The sequence below is a fragment of the Callospermophilus lateralis genome, chromosome 6, assembly GCF_048772815.1.
Source record: "Callospermophilus lateralis isolate mCalLat2 chromosome 6, mCalLat2.hap1, whole genome shotgun sequence".
NCBI lineage: Eukaryota > Metazoa > Chordata > Mammalia > Rodentia > Sciuridae > Callospermophilus > Callospermophilus lateralis.
In genome coordinates this window covers 18,927,851-18,945,813 of record NC_135310.1, presented here as the reverse complement: position 1 = coordinate 18,945,813, position 17,963 = coordinate 18,927,851, and the positions used below count along the sequence as shown (strand labels likewise).

Below are 17,963 nucleotides of genomic sequence, written 5' to 3'. Positions count from 1 at the left end.
CTTAGACTTACTTTATCCATTATCAAAAAAAAGGGTAACCACATTATTAAACACTTAGACTCAGAGATAAGGAAAAATAGTTTATAACAACATCTGGGCATATTTCCTAGTCTATTTACTCAGACACATTAGGTTATTCTTTTTGCACAGTTTACTTGAATATATGTATAATTACAACATGCATAACATAACTAAAATATGTATAATAATATGAATTTTGCATCTTGTCACTTAACATTTAAAGAACTTTTAAAAATAATAGTACTATTACCAATTAGCATATTTTCAAAATCTAAGACTTTTTTTTTTTTTTTGGTTCCAGGGATTGAACTCAGGGACACTCGACCACTGAGCCACACCCCCAGCCCTATTTTGTATTTTATTTAGAGACAGGGTCTCACTGAGTTGCTTAGCACCTCGCTTTTGCTAAGGCTGGCTTTGAACTCGAGATCCTCCTGCCTCAGCCTTCTGAGCCACTGGGATTATAGGCATGTGCCACGGCGCCCAGCCTTAAGAGTTTCTTAATAGTTTCTTTTTTATATCGGCCCATAACTTTGAAAGTGCTCAACAGATACAGATATTTCTCAATTTCTTAATATTGTTATGCAATATGACAAATGAAATGGGAGTATTTTGTATTAGCTGACTAGGCCATATTTGCAAATATAAGACCATCCTAAATTTGCCATGTATACAGTTTCTGAAATAATACCTGTTTCTTACTCTAGGAACTTTTTTTTTTTTTTTGGTGCTATTAGAAATTGAACCCAGGGGTACTTAACGATAAAGTCATATCCCCAGTCCTTTTTTTTTTTTTTTTTTTAATTTTGAGACAGGGCCTTTGCTTAGGGCCTTGCTAAATTGGTAAGGCTGGTTTTGATCCTGCCTTAGCTTCCCAAATGGCTGTGATTACAGACCATGTACCACCATGCCCAGCTTACTCTAGAAATCTTGCAATAGGTTTTGGTTTAAACACAATTTTGAATAACAAAACACATACTTTTTAATCTAAAAATTTCTTTACTCCACTTTCTGTCTCCATTTTCCATAAAGTGCATAAATAGTGACTCTCTACAGCAATGCACTGCCATTTACTATGATGATGTCATACAAATAATAAACTTACTTTCCATGGTCTTCTAATGCCTTTAAAGAATTCTGGCATCCACATTGGTAACACCACAGCTTCTTTCAGCAACTTTTTAGCCTCTACTAAATCAGCAATATCATCCCTGAAAGATATTCATCAACAATTCCTTAGATTATATATTTAACTCTATGTATTAAATCTTGAGAACCACTGACAGCACACAACTTTATACTGCTGACACAATGTTAAGATTCTCTCTGGGCATTAGTGAAATAGTACATTGTGATGAGGCCCACCATGCCAATCAGTGTAACAAAATTATCTTTGATTCTTGGCAGAAAAGGTTTTCAGCTGGCCTTTTTAGAAAGGCTGGCCTATAAGCCTCTTAAGTAAACATTTGAGTTGTGTCTCATCTGAAATTCTTGGGACCAGAAATGTTTCAGATTTTGGAATATTTCCATAGACTAACAGTTGAGCATCCTATCTGCAAACTCTGAAATGCTCCAAAATCTAATACCCTGGGGTGTTTTTGTTGTTGTTTTTTGGTACCAGGGATTGAACTCAGGAGTACTCAACCACTGAGTCACATCCATGCCCTGATTTTGTATTTTTTAATTAGAGAGAGGGTCTCACTGAGTTGCTTGGTGCCTCGCTTTTGCTGAGGCTGGCTTTGAACTATCTCTCAATCTTCCTCCCTCAGCCTCCTGAGCTGTGGGGATTACAGGCATGCACCAAGGAGCCAGGCCAAAATTTAAAACATTTTGAGGGTCATATCTATGCTCAAAAGGTTCTGGATTATTTCAGATTTTTTATTTTCAGATTAGGAATGTTCAACCTGTATTATCATGCTGTATCATTTTTAAATCCTGCTTTTATGATGCTCACTCCATAACCCTCTCACCCTGATTTAGAAACAATAAACTCATTAAACAACAATATAAAGAATAAAAGGGGCATAAAGTGGAGATAGGCTATAATACTGTTGCTTTACCTCCAACTCCATTAAAAGGTAGAATCCACAGTTAAAGAGTATCATAAAAATTACTATGAAGAACCCCTACCACTACTACTGATACACATATCAATTTTATTATGAAAATGAATTTTCACTGTATAAATATCAAATACCAAAAAATTTTAAGTAGTACACAAAACCATACCTAATAATCATTAAGGTTTTAAAGGGAAATATATAACAGAATATGCCTAGCTTTGTTGTTTTGAAAATGGGCTTTAAGTATGTTTTGTGACAGATTATAGATTTTTGACTAGACATAATACTAATAAAGGTGATAACTACTGTTTGAGTAAAAGGACACAAAAGCAACATTTATCAAATGCTATAGGTAAGCAAGATACATACATAAAAATCACTAGAGGATGTCCCCCAAAGAAGATGAAATTTCTATGATCTTATTCTCATTTTATACATAATTATTAATTTAAAAAATCTTAAACAAATTGGTACAACGTGGGTACAAGTGAAGTGCTTTATTAATTGTCTGACTTATACTGTATCTACTCTGGTTCTGTCCTACAGAACAGGTCCTTAGTACATGGTCACCTTTGCTCTATCAAAAAGCATCATTAGCACCTAATGGTCTTAATTTTTCTTTGTTCTTTTTTAATAGCACCTAATTATCTTATTGTGAGATGTGACTTACCATCGAACATTGGGGTTTTGAGAAATTATGTCTCTTTCCAAAGCTTCTACTAAGTCCTTATCATATCCAGTACTATCAAATTTATTTGTCTCTGGTTCTGTAACAGCAGCAGGTGACTTGTTCTACAACAAGAGAAAAAGAAAAAAGCTTTTTATTGAAAGATTTGTTTCTGTGAGTCAGAAACAAAGGTGGAAATCAAATTCAAATGATATTCTTTCTTGATTCTTTTTTAGTACTGGGGATTGAACCAAGGGGCACTTTACCACTGAACTATATATCCCCAGCCCTTTTTTGTTATTTATTATTTTGAGAAAGAATCTAACTTAGTTGCTCAGGCCCTTGCTAAGTTGCTGAGGCTGGCTTTAAACTTGTGATCCTTCTGCCTCTGCCTCTTGAACAGTTTGGATTATAGGTATGTGCTACTGTGCCCAGCTAGAAGGTACTTTCTGGTTCTCTTCCTTTTCTCCCATACTGTGCTGACAAAGCACAATAAATTTGAACTAAGCTACATCCCTAGGCATGTATTTTTTTACTTTGAGAAAGTGTCTTCAGGGGCTGGGATTGTGGCTCAGCGGTAGAGCTCTCACTAAGAGAGCTCTTTTTTTAAAAAAAAGAAAGTGTCTTCATAAATTGCTGTTGCTAGCCTCCATCTTGTGATCCTCCTGTCTCAGCCTCTGAAGGACCTGGGATTACAAAAGCATGTGCCATCACATGTTTTCATGGTATTTTATTTCATTAGTTGAACTAGTATGATCTCCTTTAAGTACACATTAGTTCAATAATTTGTTCGAAGTGAAAATCCTAATCAGTAGGAGATGAGAAAAAAAAAAACAGTAGAAGGATTAAAAAGAACCTGGACTCTTTCTGTCTCAAATTAAAGCTGAAGATGAAAGCTAGGTACAGTAGTGTGTGTCTGTAGTCCCAGTTGAGATGGGAAGATTGATTGCACCCAGGAGTTAAAGACCAGCCTCAGCAACACAGGGAGACAAGGTTTAAAAAAAAAAAAAAGTAGCCAGGCATATGGCCAATACCTGTAATCCCAGCAACTCAAGAGTCTGAGGCAGGAGGATTAAAAGTTCAAAGCCAGCCTTAGCAAAAGTGAGGCACTAAGCAACTCAGTGAGACCCTATCTCTAATTAAAATGTAGAATCAGGCTGGGGATGTGGCTCAGTGGTTGAATCCCCCTGTGTTCAATCCCTGGTACACCCCTCCCCCTAAAATGACACAAATGACAGCTATTTGGGGGGGGCCTCAGGATGTATCTCTGTGGTAGAGTGTGTGCCTGGCATGCATGAGGCTCTTTGTTGACTCCCAAGTCTGGGGCGGGTGGGGGGAAAGCTGGATTCTCATTTCCAGAAAATGGAGCAGATGTACTTCTCACTATTCCTTCCACTGGGCAGAACTAAACCCCTTGGGCATTATATATATAATAAACATAAGATCATTCAAAGGTTGGGAGAACGCAGCAGACCAGCCAGGGAACTTGGACATGGTATGAGTTCCTTGGGATTTCTTTTTTTTCCATATATCTAGACTTGGAGTTGAGAAGCCAGCAACCTGAAAACACCAATATGGACAGAAGTCTGATTTCTGTAACCAAAGAAGCAAGTCAGGAGCTTTAGACAATATTCCACAGAACAGCTGTGGCCCTGTACCACTCAGGCCAGCAAAGTGGAGAAACTAAGACTCTCTCTTGGAAACTTATAATGAAGTACTTCAAACCCCTACTGGATGGCAATAGAGGCAAAGTAAGAAGCTGGACCTTTCATGCACACCAACCAGTAACAACATCCCCCCTCTATCACCACCAGTCCGTTGAGACCAGAAAGGAACCTCCACTACATGGCAGTAAGTGAGGCACTGGGTAAGTGTCAGAGGAGGACATAAGGAGAATCACGGTGAGATCATCCAACCACAGTGTCACTGGAAGTCATGCGGAGGATTTCTAACACAGCTCAGCAACAGTAAGAACCTTGCTCCTACTCAGGGTCAAAAGAGGCCTGCCAGGAAATCTGGACTTCTGCTTCCTCCTAGCAGCACTGGTACCCCTACTGTTCCTCTGAGACCAGTGTTAGACAGCAAAACAGCTTTAAATTCTGTCTAGAGTCTCATAATAATATGCAAATGGCCAGGTTTCAATAGAAAAATCACTCTTACCCAGAACCATGAAGATTTCAAACTAATGGGGAAAAAAAAAAAAAGACAATAGATGCCAACACCAAAATGACACACATGTTTTCTGACAGGGGCTGAGGCTGTAGTTCAGTGGTAAAGTGCTGGCCTAGCATATGTGAGGCACTGGGTTCGATCCTCAGCACCACATAAAAATAAATATACTGTGTGTTCATCTACAACTAAAAAAATATTTTTAAAAAAAGAGTTTTCTGACAGATTTTAAAGCTTATTAAGTGCTTCAGTAAATAAAAAGGAACACGTTTGAAACAAAGAGACAAATGCAGAAAGCTTGCGAAATCCAAAAGAAATCCATGCCAACATACCCTATAATTAAACTTTGGAAAACTAATCAAAGAAAAAACTGAAAGCAGTGAAAGAAAATCAACACCTTACCCACACAAAAAAACTATTCCAATGAAAGCACATTTCTTAGAAACCAAGGAGACAAGAATGAAGTAGTATAATATTTTACAAGTATAAATAAATACTGTCAGCTCAGAATCTTATACCCAGCAATATAATTTATATCCTTCAGAAAGAAAGAGTACATCAAAACACTTTCAGATGAAACAAAGAGACAAAAACTAAAAGAAATATGACTAAGTTCTCTAAACAGAAAGGAAAAATATATCAAGGAAGCCTGATAGTCAGAAAGGAGGAAAACATTATAAGCAAGAATATTAGAAGCACAATAGACAAGTTTTGCCATTTTCAGTTTTCTAAATTCTGTGAGAGTTGAAGCAAAAATGATAATACTGCCTGAAGTGGTTCTAAATGTACAGAAAGGGAATATTTAAGATAATTGTAAATAGAAAGAGAAATGGAATACAGAGGTAGGATTTCTACATTTCATTCAACTCATGACAACAATGGTAAACCACTACACATTCCATATATACTTACACACATAGACATGAAATATATACATGAAATATCTCAAGCATCCACTAAAAATGCTATATAGAGATAGGCTAAAAACACTATAGATGAATCAAAATAAAATTCTAAGTTATTTTCAAGTAATCCAGAGAATGCTGGAAAAAAAGAATACAGGGGGAAAAACAATCCCAGAATATCCAGCAAACAAACAAACAAAAAAAAAAAAACGTCAGATTTAAGCCCTAGTGTTAACAATTACATTAATGAAAGTGATCTAAACACACCAATAAAAAGACAGAGACTGGAATAATAGATTTTAAAACATGATCTCACCATATGCTATAATCTCACCATATGATAACTTATTCTAATATAATTATATAAGCAAGTTGGAGGCAGAGGAAGGAAAAAATAGGTATCAGGGAAACACTAATCAAAGGAAAGCAGTCATGACTATTTTTAATATAAACAAACTTCAGAACTAAGAAAATTAACAGAGACAGAAGGGACATTATATGATATAATGAAAAAATTATATAATGATAAAATATAAAAAGGACATTATATATTGAAGACAGAGATAGAACTGAAAGAAAGACAAATCCATAATTATAATTGGAGATTTTAATACCCCATCTCTCAACAACTAATAAAACACTAGAGAAGTAGTTTAGAAAATATATAGCAATGCCTATACTCAGCAAAGACAGATAAGAATTTCTCATACTGCTGCTGATTTATGTTTACTTTCTATACATTCTTCTCCTTCTCTGCTCTTTAATAAAAGAATTAATGGGTGGTGAAAATAGTATATAAACTGAAGGTTAAAATACTTTAACCTTTATTTATTTTTCGTCAGTAAATACTTTTACTGACGAAAAATAAATAAATGTGTGTGTGTGTGTGTGTCTGCATGTGTATCTGTGTGCGTGCACATACACATGAGCGTGTATCTCCCTCTGGGACTTACTTTTGTCCTTTTTTCCCTCCAAGTAATAGGGCTTGAAACCAGGACTTGGCCAAGCAAGAGGTCTACTACTTGAATCTCCAGCTCTTTTTTATGTTTTATTTTGAGATAGGGTCTTTCTATTTTCGTCCTATCCTTTTTTTTGGGGGGTGGGGGTACTTTTAACTTAATATTTCTACTTCGGTATTTGGATAAATTAAAGAACATTTTGAATGTAGTTATTAACTCCTAAAATATCTCAAGATTCTTTTAAAATCCATGCATTAGTAAAAATGTTTAATCCAACAGCAAATATAGTATATTCTCATTTTATCTGAAATATTTGGGGAAATAATGGCTACATTTATTGAGTATTCCCAATGTACTAGAAGAAAGTCATCTCATTTAGTCTCACAAAAACTAGTGCTATTATAATTTCATATCTTGACTGGAGGTGTAGCTCAGTGGCAGAACATGTTCTCAGCACGCACAAAACACTGAGTTCAATCCCTGCACGGAGGAAAGAAAAAAATCAAAGAGAGAAAGAGAAAGATTTTATTTTATATCTGAAGAGATAAACTTAGAAAAACTGATAACTTAAGGTAACACCATCAGAAATAGCAGACTGGAGCTTAAACACAGATCTACCTAAATCCAAAACCCACACTCTTCATCGCCATGCTATATATTCCTGCCTTAACATGCAGATTATATTAAGCTTTTCCCAACTAATGGATTTGTTGATAGTATTACCTCAGGTTAAATATCATATCTCAGGATATAAAAGTCAATATGAATGTAAAAGGTAGAGGACAATGAGCTCCACAAACCACAGATAGTTACAGGGTTTAGAATCCAATCACTAGACAGGCCAGGACAACCCTGGTATTCATAATGCTCTGTAAGACTAGGTTCAATAGCCACCTTTTCCATCTTATTTCTTGTTCAGAAACTAAAACAGAACTACTGTTGCTGGAACTGCAGGAATATAAGACTAAATGATTACCCCATTAGAAATAATCTCAATACAGGAATCTCAAAGGAACTGACTATCCACATTTATAAAGGTAAGTGACACCCAGAAATTAGCACCTATATATTTATCAACAAAAAGGTGAGACTTTGCTGGTTACTGGATGAAATTTTCATGCAGAATTATAAGGCTAGGTTGAAAATCAGAGAAAGAAATTAAAGCAAAGGGGCTGATTTGATGTTTTGGGAAGGACTGGACAGGCGCAGCACTGAGGACTTTACCTTTTGACTTGCCCAGGTGGTAAAGAGGGGTTCTTTTGGCAATAGCAAGCTATATAAGTCACCCCGTGCTTTACAGTCTTGGGTGGGGGATGAGAAGAACAGGTGGAAATAGTGGTGACAGAAATTAAGTTTCTAGATTTCCATATGCTCCTAGATAGGTTAAGCCCTTAAACACTAGTCATTAGCATAAAAATATTGATTTCTAAATATATTACCCACTAATAGGGCCCAAGGCTCCCTTGGAGAAATGAGAATTTCAGGAAAAAGGCAAGGAAAGTACAAGATGAGCCTGAACACCCCATTATGCCAGAAAATAAGGTGCTCAGAGAATGTAGGGTATAGGATCTAGTATCAAAGGTCTCCCCCTTCTCAAATCTTAGACAACTTAAGCATCAAAATAATAATGAGGGCTGGGATGGTAAAGCACTTGGCTACCATGTGTGAGGCCCTGGGTTCAATCCCCTGTGGGGGGTGGGGAGGTGTCTGTGTTAAAATAATAATGATAGGAACAGATTACATAAAACGAGAATCCATGTTATATAAAATCCATGCTCTATTAAACAAGAATCCATGACTCCACATAGGTATAATGAAGAGAAAAAAGACAAAGCTGTTCCTTATAGTAGAATGCTAATTAACTAACATGGAAGAAATAATGGCATTAGAAAGCCATGACTTTGTAATCAGCATGGAAATAGTTTAGTCAAGAATCAAAGAATGCTAAAACAAGTGGACAAAATGTTGATGAGAAGGCAAGATATTTACATAGTCTCAAGTGTTTCCTCAGAAATTATTACAAATATTAAAATAGTAAGCATGTAGCAGAAAAAAACTGGAAGATACTACCTTAGTCAAGTGATCCAATTTCTCACCAGTAACAGGACAAACAGACATCCTGTGCTTTATGAGAGAACACAATATCATTCCAGTGGTATGATAATCTAACCATGAGGAAAATCAGACAAACCCAAACGGAGGAACATTACAAAACAAATGACCTGTACTCTTCAAAAATGCCAGTTAAAAAAAAAAAAAAGGCTAAGGAAATGTTCATATTAAAAGATACTAACAAACCATGTATAGTTCTATGTTGGATCCTGACCCAGAGTGTGACAAGGAAGAGCTGTAAATAACTGGCAGTTTCATGAAGGCCTGCAGATTAGATGACAGCACTGTCTCAATGGAATACTCACAGATTTTAGTATTGTACTATGTTTATATAAAACAATGTTCTGATACTTAGGAACTACACTCTAAAATATCAAAAGAGTAAAGAGGCATTATACCAGCAACTCATTATCAGATGGTTCAGGAGAAAATATATACAAAGAAAATAAATGAAAAGCAAAAAGGGCAAAGTATTAATAATTGGTAAAATTAGGTAAAAATATATGGAAATTCTTTGTACTATTATTTGCTAGTTTGAAACAATATCAAAATATTTGTTGAATGGTGATTGGGCAAAGTCTCAGACTAGGAGTAGAAGGACAAAGGTTTTTATGGCAAACTGATGATTAAAACTTACTAAAATTATGTATAGCCTTCATTTTGTTCTTTTTTGTAAAAGTCCTCATTTTTAAGGTTAAAAAATAACTCTTTCATTTGTGAAAATCAGTAACATTTACCTTTTCCTCTCTTCCTTTATTCTGTTCTTTCTTTTCACGACAACGAACTGCTTTCCCTCTATCATTGTGAAGATTTTGTGCAGATGGACGGTGAATTCTGACAGTTGTATTTGGGCGGTTACCATGTGGTTTAGGGTCACCATACTGAGGAGACTGGCGTTTTCTAGGTCCTGGTGAGGGTCTAATCAAACAAAATCATTAAAATCATCATCTCCTAGAGTTGGTCCAAATATGAACAAAGAATGTAAGTTAGATTCGTGAACTAAAAAAGCCAAGGCAAAAACTGAACACCAAGACCGGACTGAAGAAATCTCAGGATGTTGAAAACTAAAACCTGAAGTTTCAATCTGATACAGCTGCTGTGGTGATTTAATGAGACAAAAACAGTCCAGTTATATTATAGAAATAATGATGGGGAAAGTAATGGGCATCTCTACTTAAAAAGGACATTGCTATACATAAAATATGATCAAACATTAGACTGAGTGCTAGAAACTGAAAAAAGAGCAATTATCAGAGAAGAGTTTTATTCAAAAAAAGAAAACAGCACAAATATTGAATTTACATTTATCCACTGGTATATATGCAATTTGTGTCATTTTATTTAAAATAATTTTCATGTTTAATTAATAAAAGTTTTAATCATTTTCCCATTTTAAAATACTGGTATACGCACTAGCTGTGGACAGTTACAGAACTCATGTATGTTTACATCCATCGCCTTTATTTCTGTGTCAGAATTTGGCACCTGAAATATTTGTTAGGCTCCTACTATGCTCCTAGATTTCACAAGGGCCATTAAAAGGGGGCAAAAAATAAAACAGGAAGGGGATCCTATCCTCAAATACCTCAGAGCATATTTCAAACAAAAGAAGATATTTAAGTCTAGGCAAGTCTACCAGAAGATGTGAAACAAACCCAGTGCCAAAGCAATGGGAACGGCTTCATGATGAGATAAAACAACCTGGGCCTGTAAACACAGGACTTGAACTAGATAGACTAGACAGGGAACAACTGCACACAAGCAAAGAAATAAAAAAGAACTCAATCAATGCAAAGGGCTATAAAGAGACAAGCCTGACAGGTAACAGTGTGGATTAAGAGATGGTACTATAGGTAAGGTGGTTTTTTAAGAAGAAGGTCTGAGGGGCTGGGGATGTGGCTCAATCCGTAGCGCGCTTGCCTGGCATGTGTGCGGCCCAGGTTCGATTCTCAGCACCACATACAAACAAAGATGTAGTGTCCGCCGAAAACTAAAAAATAAATATTAAAATTCTCTCTTAAAAAAAAAAAAAAGGTCTGAATTAGTTCAAGACTAATCCTTCTGAAACACTTGCAGTGGATTCACCCAACTGCCAATAAGAAGTCACTGAAAAGGTTCAGTTTTAGAAGGTTAGACTAATACTGAAAAAGAAGTACTGATAAAATGCAAAGTGCAGGGAGATGTTTGTAGGTTACAGAAGTTAAAAAGACATGAGGGCCTAGCTTAAGGCAGTGGCAGGGAGAGGAGCCCGAGAGATGGCTGAGAAAACAAGCCATCAAATATCCGAGCAGAAGTAAAGGAAAGTGAAAGCACTGAAGCATTCACGTATGTGGCTTGTTTAAGGAAGAAAATGAAAACACAGGCTGACTCATCTATTCTTATTTCTACTTGTGAAATTAAAATAAAAAAGTGGAAAAAAGGTTTACTCACAGACATTCACTGCAACTTTATTTATAATAATGATAAAAGGGAAAACAAGCAATCAGCACATGGTTCACTATGCAGGTTACATCCACTCAGAAGAGTAGCAAACAACCTTTAAAAAGAGGCAGATAAGGGCTGGGGTTGAGGCTCAATGGCAGAGTGCTTGTTGAACACGTGTGAGGCACTGGGTTCGACCTTCAGCACTACATAAAAATAAACAAATAAAACAAAGGCAGTCTGTCCATCTACAACTACAAAAAAATTTTTAAAAAAAGTTTGACATTGCTTGTAAATCACCAATGCTTACCTATGAGAAATAAATCACTTAATGTATCTAAGATTGTTTCCTCATCAGAAATTTATGTAAAGCAATTAATGCAGTGCCTGGCACATAGTAAATATATAGTGATTGTTGTCTATTAACTTTTCCTTAAGAAGGTACAATGTTGCTGGGTGTGGTGGTGCACACCTGTAATCCCAGACCCTCCAGAGGCTGAGGCAGGAGGATCAAAAGGTCAAAGCCCTAAGCAATTTAGTGAGGCCCTAAGCAATTTAGTGAGACGGTGTCTCTAGTATATTTTTTTAAAAGGCTGGGATGTGGCTCAGTGGTTAAATGTCTGGCTTCAATCACCATACCAAAATAAATAAATTTAAAAAGGTACAATGTTGTGAATTATGGATGTTATAATTACTACTATGAAAATAAACAATGCATAAAAAAGAAATAAGCTAGAATGACTGATTTCTCATTAATTCTAAGAATCTTCCTATTTTTCTTTAATGCGGCCACTGTACTTTTTAAAAATTATAAAAGGTAACAGAAAATATAATTTAAATGAAATTGCTTATGAGCAAGGGAAAAGATAGTACATATTCAAAAGATTTGAGGAGTCAATAATAGTATTAATACTTTTAACAGAAACTTAAATAGCTAGAATCAATATCCATTAATTGAACTTAAGTACAGGCATATTTTGGTATGGAAATTCTCAAAGTATGACCCATGGACCTGCTGTATCAGAATCACCTACACTGGGGCTGGGGTTGTGGCTCAAGTGGTAGTGAGCTCCCCTGGCATGGGTGCAGCCCGGGTTCAATTTTCAGCACCACATACAAAGATGTTGTGTCTGCCGAAAACTAAAATGTAAATAAAATATTTAAAAAAAAAAGATTACAGATCAGGGCTGAGAATATAGCTTCGTCAGTAGAGTGCTTATTTAAAAAAAAAAAAAATCACCTACACATTCCTGGGTCTCACCTGCTATTACATATCAGATTCTCTGTCAGTGATGCCCCCCAAATCTACATTTTTAATAACTGCCCTCCAGAGACTGTCATGTATGCTAGTTTGAGAAGGGCTATTATGGTCGAGTGCCAGCTGTGAAATCATTATTATAAAATGTAATATATCTGGGCTCAAATGATAGATTCACCAGTTATTAGCTTTATGATATTGGGGAAAAGTTACCTAACCTTGCTGTAGCTCAGTTTTCTCCTGAATTATAGGGAATATATGACTCATTTGGAAGGTTAATTGTGAGAAATAAATAACACAAGAAGCAGCGTAACACAGTACTCAAGAATATTGTGGATACTCAATATCCAGCACCTATTACTACAAAATACAATCAAAACTTAAAAGTTACAATGACAGACTGTTCAAACTGAAAACCATCTAAGCCATACCCTAAATGCAATGTTCTCAAGCCAGTTGGTTAGGGTGCAATCCAACTGTGTATTGGGAATCACAGTTTTCCTTCCAGAAAGCCATCACACACTCATACATTTAAATCCACAATACAAATTAGGAAATTTATTGTGTATGTGAAATAGAACTGACATTTACCTGCACATTGTAGAGCACTTGCCTAGCATGTGTGAGGCACTGGGTTCAATCCTCAGCACCACATAAAAATAAATAAGTAAAATAAAAGTTAAAAAAAGTTCAGGGAAATAATCTATACCTTTTTCCAGACCTAATCATTAAAACAAAACAAACAAAAAAAAACAGGCAGTGAAACTAAGCATGACTGGCTATTGAGAACATTTCAGTAACTATCAATTTCATTAATCGTTCATTTGCAGGCACTTGGTCATAGGAAACTGGGGGTGGGGGGGGTAAATACCAGAGGAAACTGTTAAAACTGAGCCCATTTATATTTTATTTTTCCTCTATGAATTAAAAAAGCCACATTTTGCCAAGCACGGTGGCACATGCTACACATGCTTAAAATCCCAATGACTTGTGAGGCTGAGGCAAGAGGATCCCAAGTTCAAGGATGGCCTGGGCAACTCAGGGAGACCCTGTCTCAAAATAAAATAGAAAGGGCTGGAGATGTAGTTCAGTGGTAAAGTGCCCCTGAATTCAAATCCCAATATACAACTAAAGAAGAAGGAAAAAAAGACCATTTTTCAATTTTAGCCGTACACCTAAATAGCAGTAGTCAAAGAGCTTGTTTGAAAAACACTGTTATATAACCTGCTCCCTCATCTAAGAAAAACCTGAGGGTTGGAAAAGTTCTATCATTTTCCCAAAGCCAGAGATGGTAGCAAAGACAGAAACAGAGCTCAGATATTTCTTCCAGCCCTATTTTCCTTCCTTAAGATAACACTGTCTCCACTAACGTTCAGCTCATTCACAAAGACTTTTTGTGTTTTTTTGTTTTGGTACCAGGGATTGAACCCAGAGGTCCTTAACCATGGAGCCACACTCCTGGTCCTTTTTACTTTTTATTTTGAGACAGGGCTCCACTAAGTTGCTTAGGCCCTTACTAAGCTGCTGAGTCTGCTTTGAACTTGTGATCACTATGCCTCACCCTATCTGCTGGGATTACAGGCATGTGCTACCTTTCCTGGCCACGAACTCATATTTTTGACTTATTTCCACCAAAATGTTAATTCTTGAAATAGGTCATAGAAGTCACAAGGTACATAATTCAATAATTATAAAAGGACATTTCAGAATGAGGGACATTCTATCTGTCAGCCACCAGTCTTCCTTCTAGATATGACAAATACTCTCAGCTTTTTTGACTAACTGGTTTCTTTCCTTTTTTTGCAGTATTAAGAATTGAACTCAAGGGTGCTTGATCACCGAGTTACATAGCTAGCCCTTTTAAATTTTTTGTTTTGAGGGGCAGGGGTTTTGGCTCAGCGGCAGAGTGCTCAGCTACCATATGTGGGACACTGGGTTCAATCCTCAGCCACATAAAAATGAATGAATGGTATAAAAATATACCAACTACAACTGTTGCCCAACTACAACTGAAAAATAAATAATAATTTTTGTTTTGAGACAGGGTCTTGATAACTTGTTTCCTGCCTTAGCTTCCTGACATGCCGGGATTATAGGTGTGTACCACCACACCCAACTAACTGGTTTCCTAAAAGGTCTCCACTTACCTTCTTTCCACAGGTACGGGCAAGGACCAAACTTCTCCCTCAGAAGCCGGAAGCTCATGTTGTGCAGCTTTCAAGGGAGTGCTGTCTAGTTTAAAGCTCTCTAGTGTTTTCATGATATCCTTCACATGCTTAGCTTCCACATTTATTTCCTGCCAAACCTAGTTTCAAAAAATAACATGTGTTTTAAATTTCTGTAACTAATAAATTATTGCCAAGATTAAAAAGGGCCATTTATTAGCAATAATAGAAACCTCCATTTTGATATCAGACATCCAATAAAGCATACTCACATATTCTGTCAAAATTTTAATAATGGTTCCTTAATTCTGTTTTCAATGGCAAAATTAATTCTGATAAAATGTATTATATATCCTGGGTAAACTGTTACTAATTTACAGTTCTTATTCCAATTGAAAAAATTCCAATTTTAAAATGTAACAAATTGAAAAGGTAACTAATTTTGACATTTGACAAAAATAAAACATTTGCAAGTTGTCCTTTGATAGTTTTTATACCATTTAATTAGCTTTTAAAATCATGAACAAAATCCACTAATTCCATAACTCTACAATGGATTCAATATGAATTAGAAAGTAATAATTTTTTTTTTAAAGACAGAGTGAGAGAGGGAGAGGGAGAGGGGGAGAGAGAGAGAGAGAATTTTTAATATTTATTTTTTTTTTAGTTATTGGCGGACACAACATCTTTGTTTGTATGTGGTGCTGAGGATCGAACCCGGGCCGCACGCATGCCAGGCGAGCGCGCTACCGCTTGAGCCACATCCTCAGCCCGAAAGTAATAATTTTTGATTATTAAAATTCATAACAATATGCAATCAAAAACAGTGTCTCAATTTATATACAACCAAGGCATTTTTTAAAATTTTTTTTTTAGTTGTATATAGACACAGAATCTTTATCTATTTAATTTTATGTGGTGCTGAGGATCCAACCTAGTGCCTCACACATGTTAGGCAAGTGCTCTACCACTGAGCTATAACCCTAGCCCCCAAACAAAAGTATTTTTAAAAGGCAGTCTTGACTCAATTTAAAAGCTATAAATGGTAATGATTGCACATTATTAATGTATTAATTAGTATTGAACTATACACATCTTAAATGGTTTAGTTGGTCAATTTTAAAATGGAAAAAAAAAAAAACACTATATATTTGTTGGGGGGGGGTATAGGTACTGAAATGAAGGTTAGATAAAGCACCCTTGGGTTCAATCCCCAAAACCCCAAACAAAACAAAACCAACCAACCAAACAAACAAACAAAAAAACGTCAATGATTTAACTGTAAGTGTCTTTACACAAATCTTAGCTTTTCAAGAATATGTCTCTGGGGCTGGGGATGTGGCTCAAGTGGTAGCACGCTCGCCTTGCATGCGTGCGGCCCGGGTTCGATCCTCAGCACCACATACAAACAAAGATGTTGTGTCCGCCAAAAACTAAAAAATAAATATTAAAATTCTCTCTCTCTCTCTCCTTCTCTCTCTCACACTCTCCCTTTAAAAAAAAAAAAAAAAGAATACGTCTCTGGTCTAACAACAAAAAGCCTAAAGAGTCTTTTAGTAACAAACTTAAATTTTTGTTGTTGTTGTTATCAGCAATTGAACCCAGGGGTGCTAAACCACTGAGCCACATCCCCAGCCTTTTTTTTTTATTATTATTATTGAGACAGGGTCTTATTAAGCTTATTAGGATCTCGCTATATTGCTGAGTTGGCCTTGAATTTGCAATCTTCTCGCCTCAGTCTCTCAAGTTGCTGGGATTATAGGTGTGCACCACCTGCACAAACTGAAGATTATTTATGAAATAAAAACATTTTCCCCTTTTGGTAATGTAAAGGATATGGAACAGCAGGATGAGGAAGAAGTTCAAAGGATAGAATACTTTCCCTAAGAAATCAAAGACAAATATGGCATAATATTTAAAAAGAAGTTAGGGAATAATATTCCACCGAGAAGATCAGCTCAAAAAGACCACTAGTTTTTGTAGCATTATTCCTTTTGTGACAGGTGAACCTTGCTACAAATATCATCCTCAACTGAACTTATAAGTTCTATAAATTTCTGTTGGTGCTTAGTAGTTAAAGTTCCTCAAATGGGTGGGCTGAGGTTGTAGCTCAGTGGTAGAGCGCTTACCTAGCATGTGTAAGGCAATGGGTTTGATTCTTAGCACCGCATATAAATAAATAAAATAAAGGTACATCAATAACTAAAATAAATTTTTTAAAAAAGTTCCTCAAATGAGATATAAATATGATCTGCTTTGTAAAAGTTCTATAGGGAATATGGTACCTAAAGGAGATTCAAGCATCAACTGCAGTTTCAACAATAGCTTAATAAAGTCAACTCTAATTTAAGTAAAAATCTAATCTAAAAAATTACTTTTTAAAAATCAAAACAATTACTTTCTAAAACTTCTAAACTAAAAATGTATTACAACAATCAGAATAATTAGAGCTCATAATACTTTGAAAGTAAAAGAGGATTATTACTAATATAATAAAAATTTTCAAGTAATATTACATACAAATTTTATATATAAACCATACACTCCTACAGTGCTGGGGATCAAACCCAGGGTATTGCATGTGCTAGGCAAGTGCTCTACATAAACCATATATACTTAATATGTAACTTTATATAGCACTGATGATTAGATCTAAATTTTCCCTTCTATGTACACAGTCATTAAAACATACAGCAGTCATGATCCTCACCTGTTGCCATTTCTGCTGAAGGTATGTGTCTTTGACTGAGTATAGATACTTGTTCATTTGGTCAAGAACTCCCTGATAATAGACCATTGCAGAGTCGTAGTTTCCCAGCAATGCATATTCACGAGCCAGTTTTACATTCTCACTAATCATAAGAAGACTCATGCTCAACTGTAAGCTATAAAAAAGAAAAAAATTTTCATTATACATGTCTCTTAAAAATAAGTACCACAAAGAGTTTTTAAAATGATAGTTTCTGGAGTTTATTCAAGAAGCTTACACATATGGTACTTTTTCATTCTTATACATTTGCTCATACATTTTTAATCTTTAAAAAAACATTAGTTCTGACATCCAAACCCTACACCCTACCTATGTGCCACAGCCCAGTTGAGACGGACATTCTCTCAGTTGTCTACTTCCCAATTCCTCTGTTCAAAATAAATGTCTCCTTTTCCAAAGTCCCCTGGAACTTCACAGGGACTTTTATCTCAAAGCATTTGTCTATAGTTACTC

At 35.8% G+C, this 17,963-nt stretch overlaps 1 protein-coding gene across 3 annotated transcripts in view; it reads right to left on the bottom strand.

The window, feature by feature from the left end:
- Nucleotides 1-17,963, bottom strand: part of Katna1 (katanin catalytic subunit A1) — a 36,643-nt gene that overhangs the window by 8,383 nt on the left and 10,297 nt on the right. For 2 of the 3 annotated variants that reach the window (XM_076858149.1, XM_076858150.1), the window contains exons 2-6: nucleotides 17,451-17,625; nucleotides 14,723-14,880; nucleotides 9,634-9,814; nucleotides 2,755-2,876; nucleotides 1,127-1,232 (exon numbers count right to left, since the gene is read on the bottom strand). In XM_076858149.1, the coding sequence (XP_076714264.1) occupies nucleotides 1,127-1,232; nucleotides 2,755-2,876; nucleotides 9,634-9,814; nucleotides 14,723-14,880; nucleotides 17,451-17,612 (729 nt within the window). In that variant the 5' untranslated portion in view covers nucleotides 17,613-17,625. Of the gene's footprint in view, nucleotides 1-1,126; nucleotides 1,233-2,754; nucleotides 2,877-9,633; nucleotides 9,815-13,166; nucleotides 13,233-14,722; nucleotides 14,881-17,450; nucleotides 17,626-17,963 lie in introns of those variants that run through there. The other variant, XM_076858151.1, reaches the window with a different exon arrangement.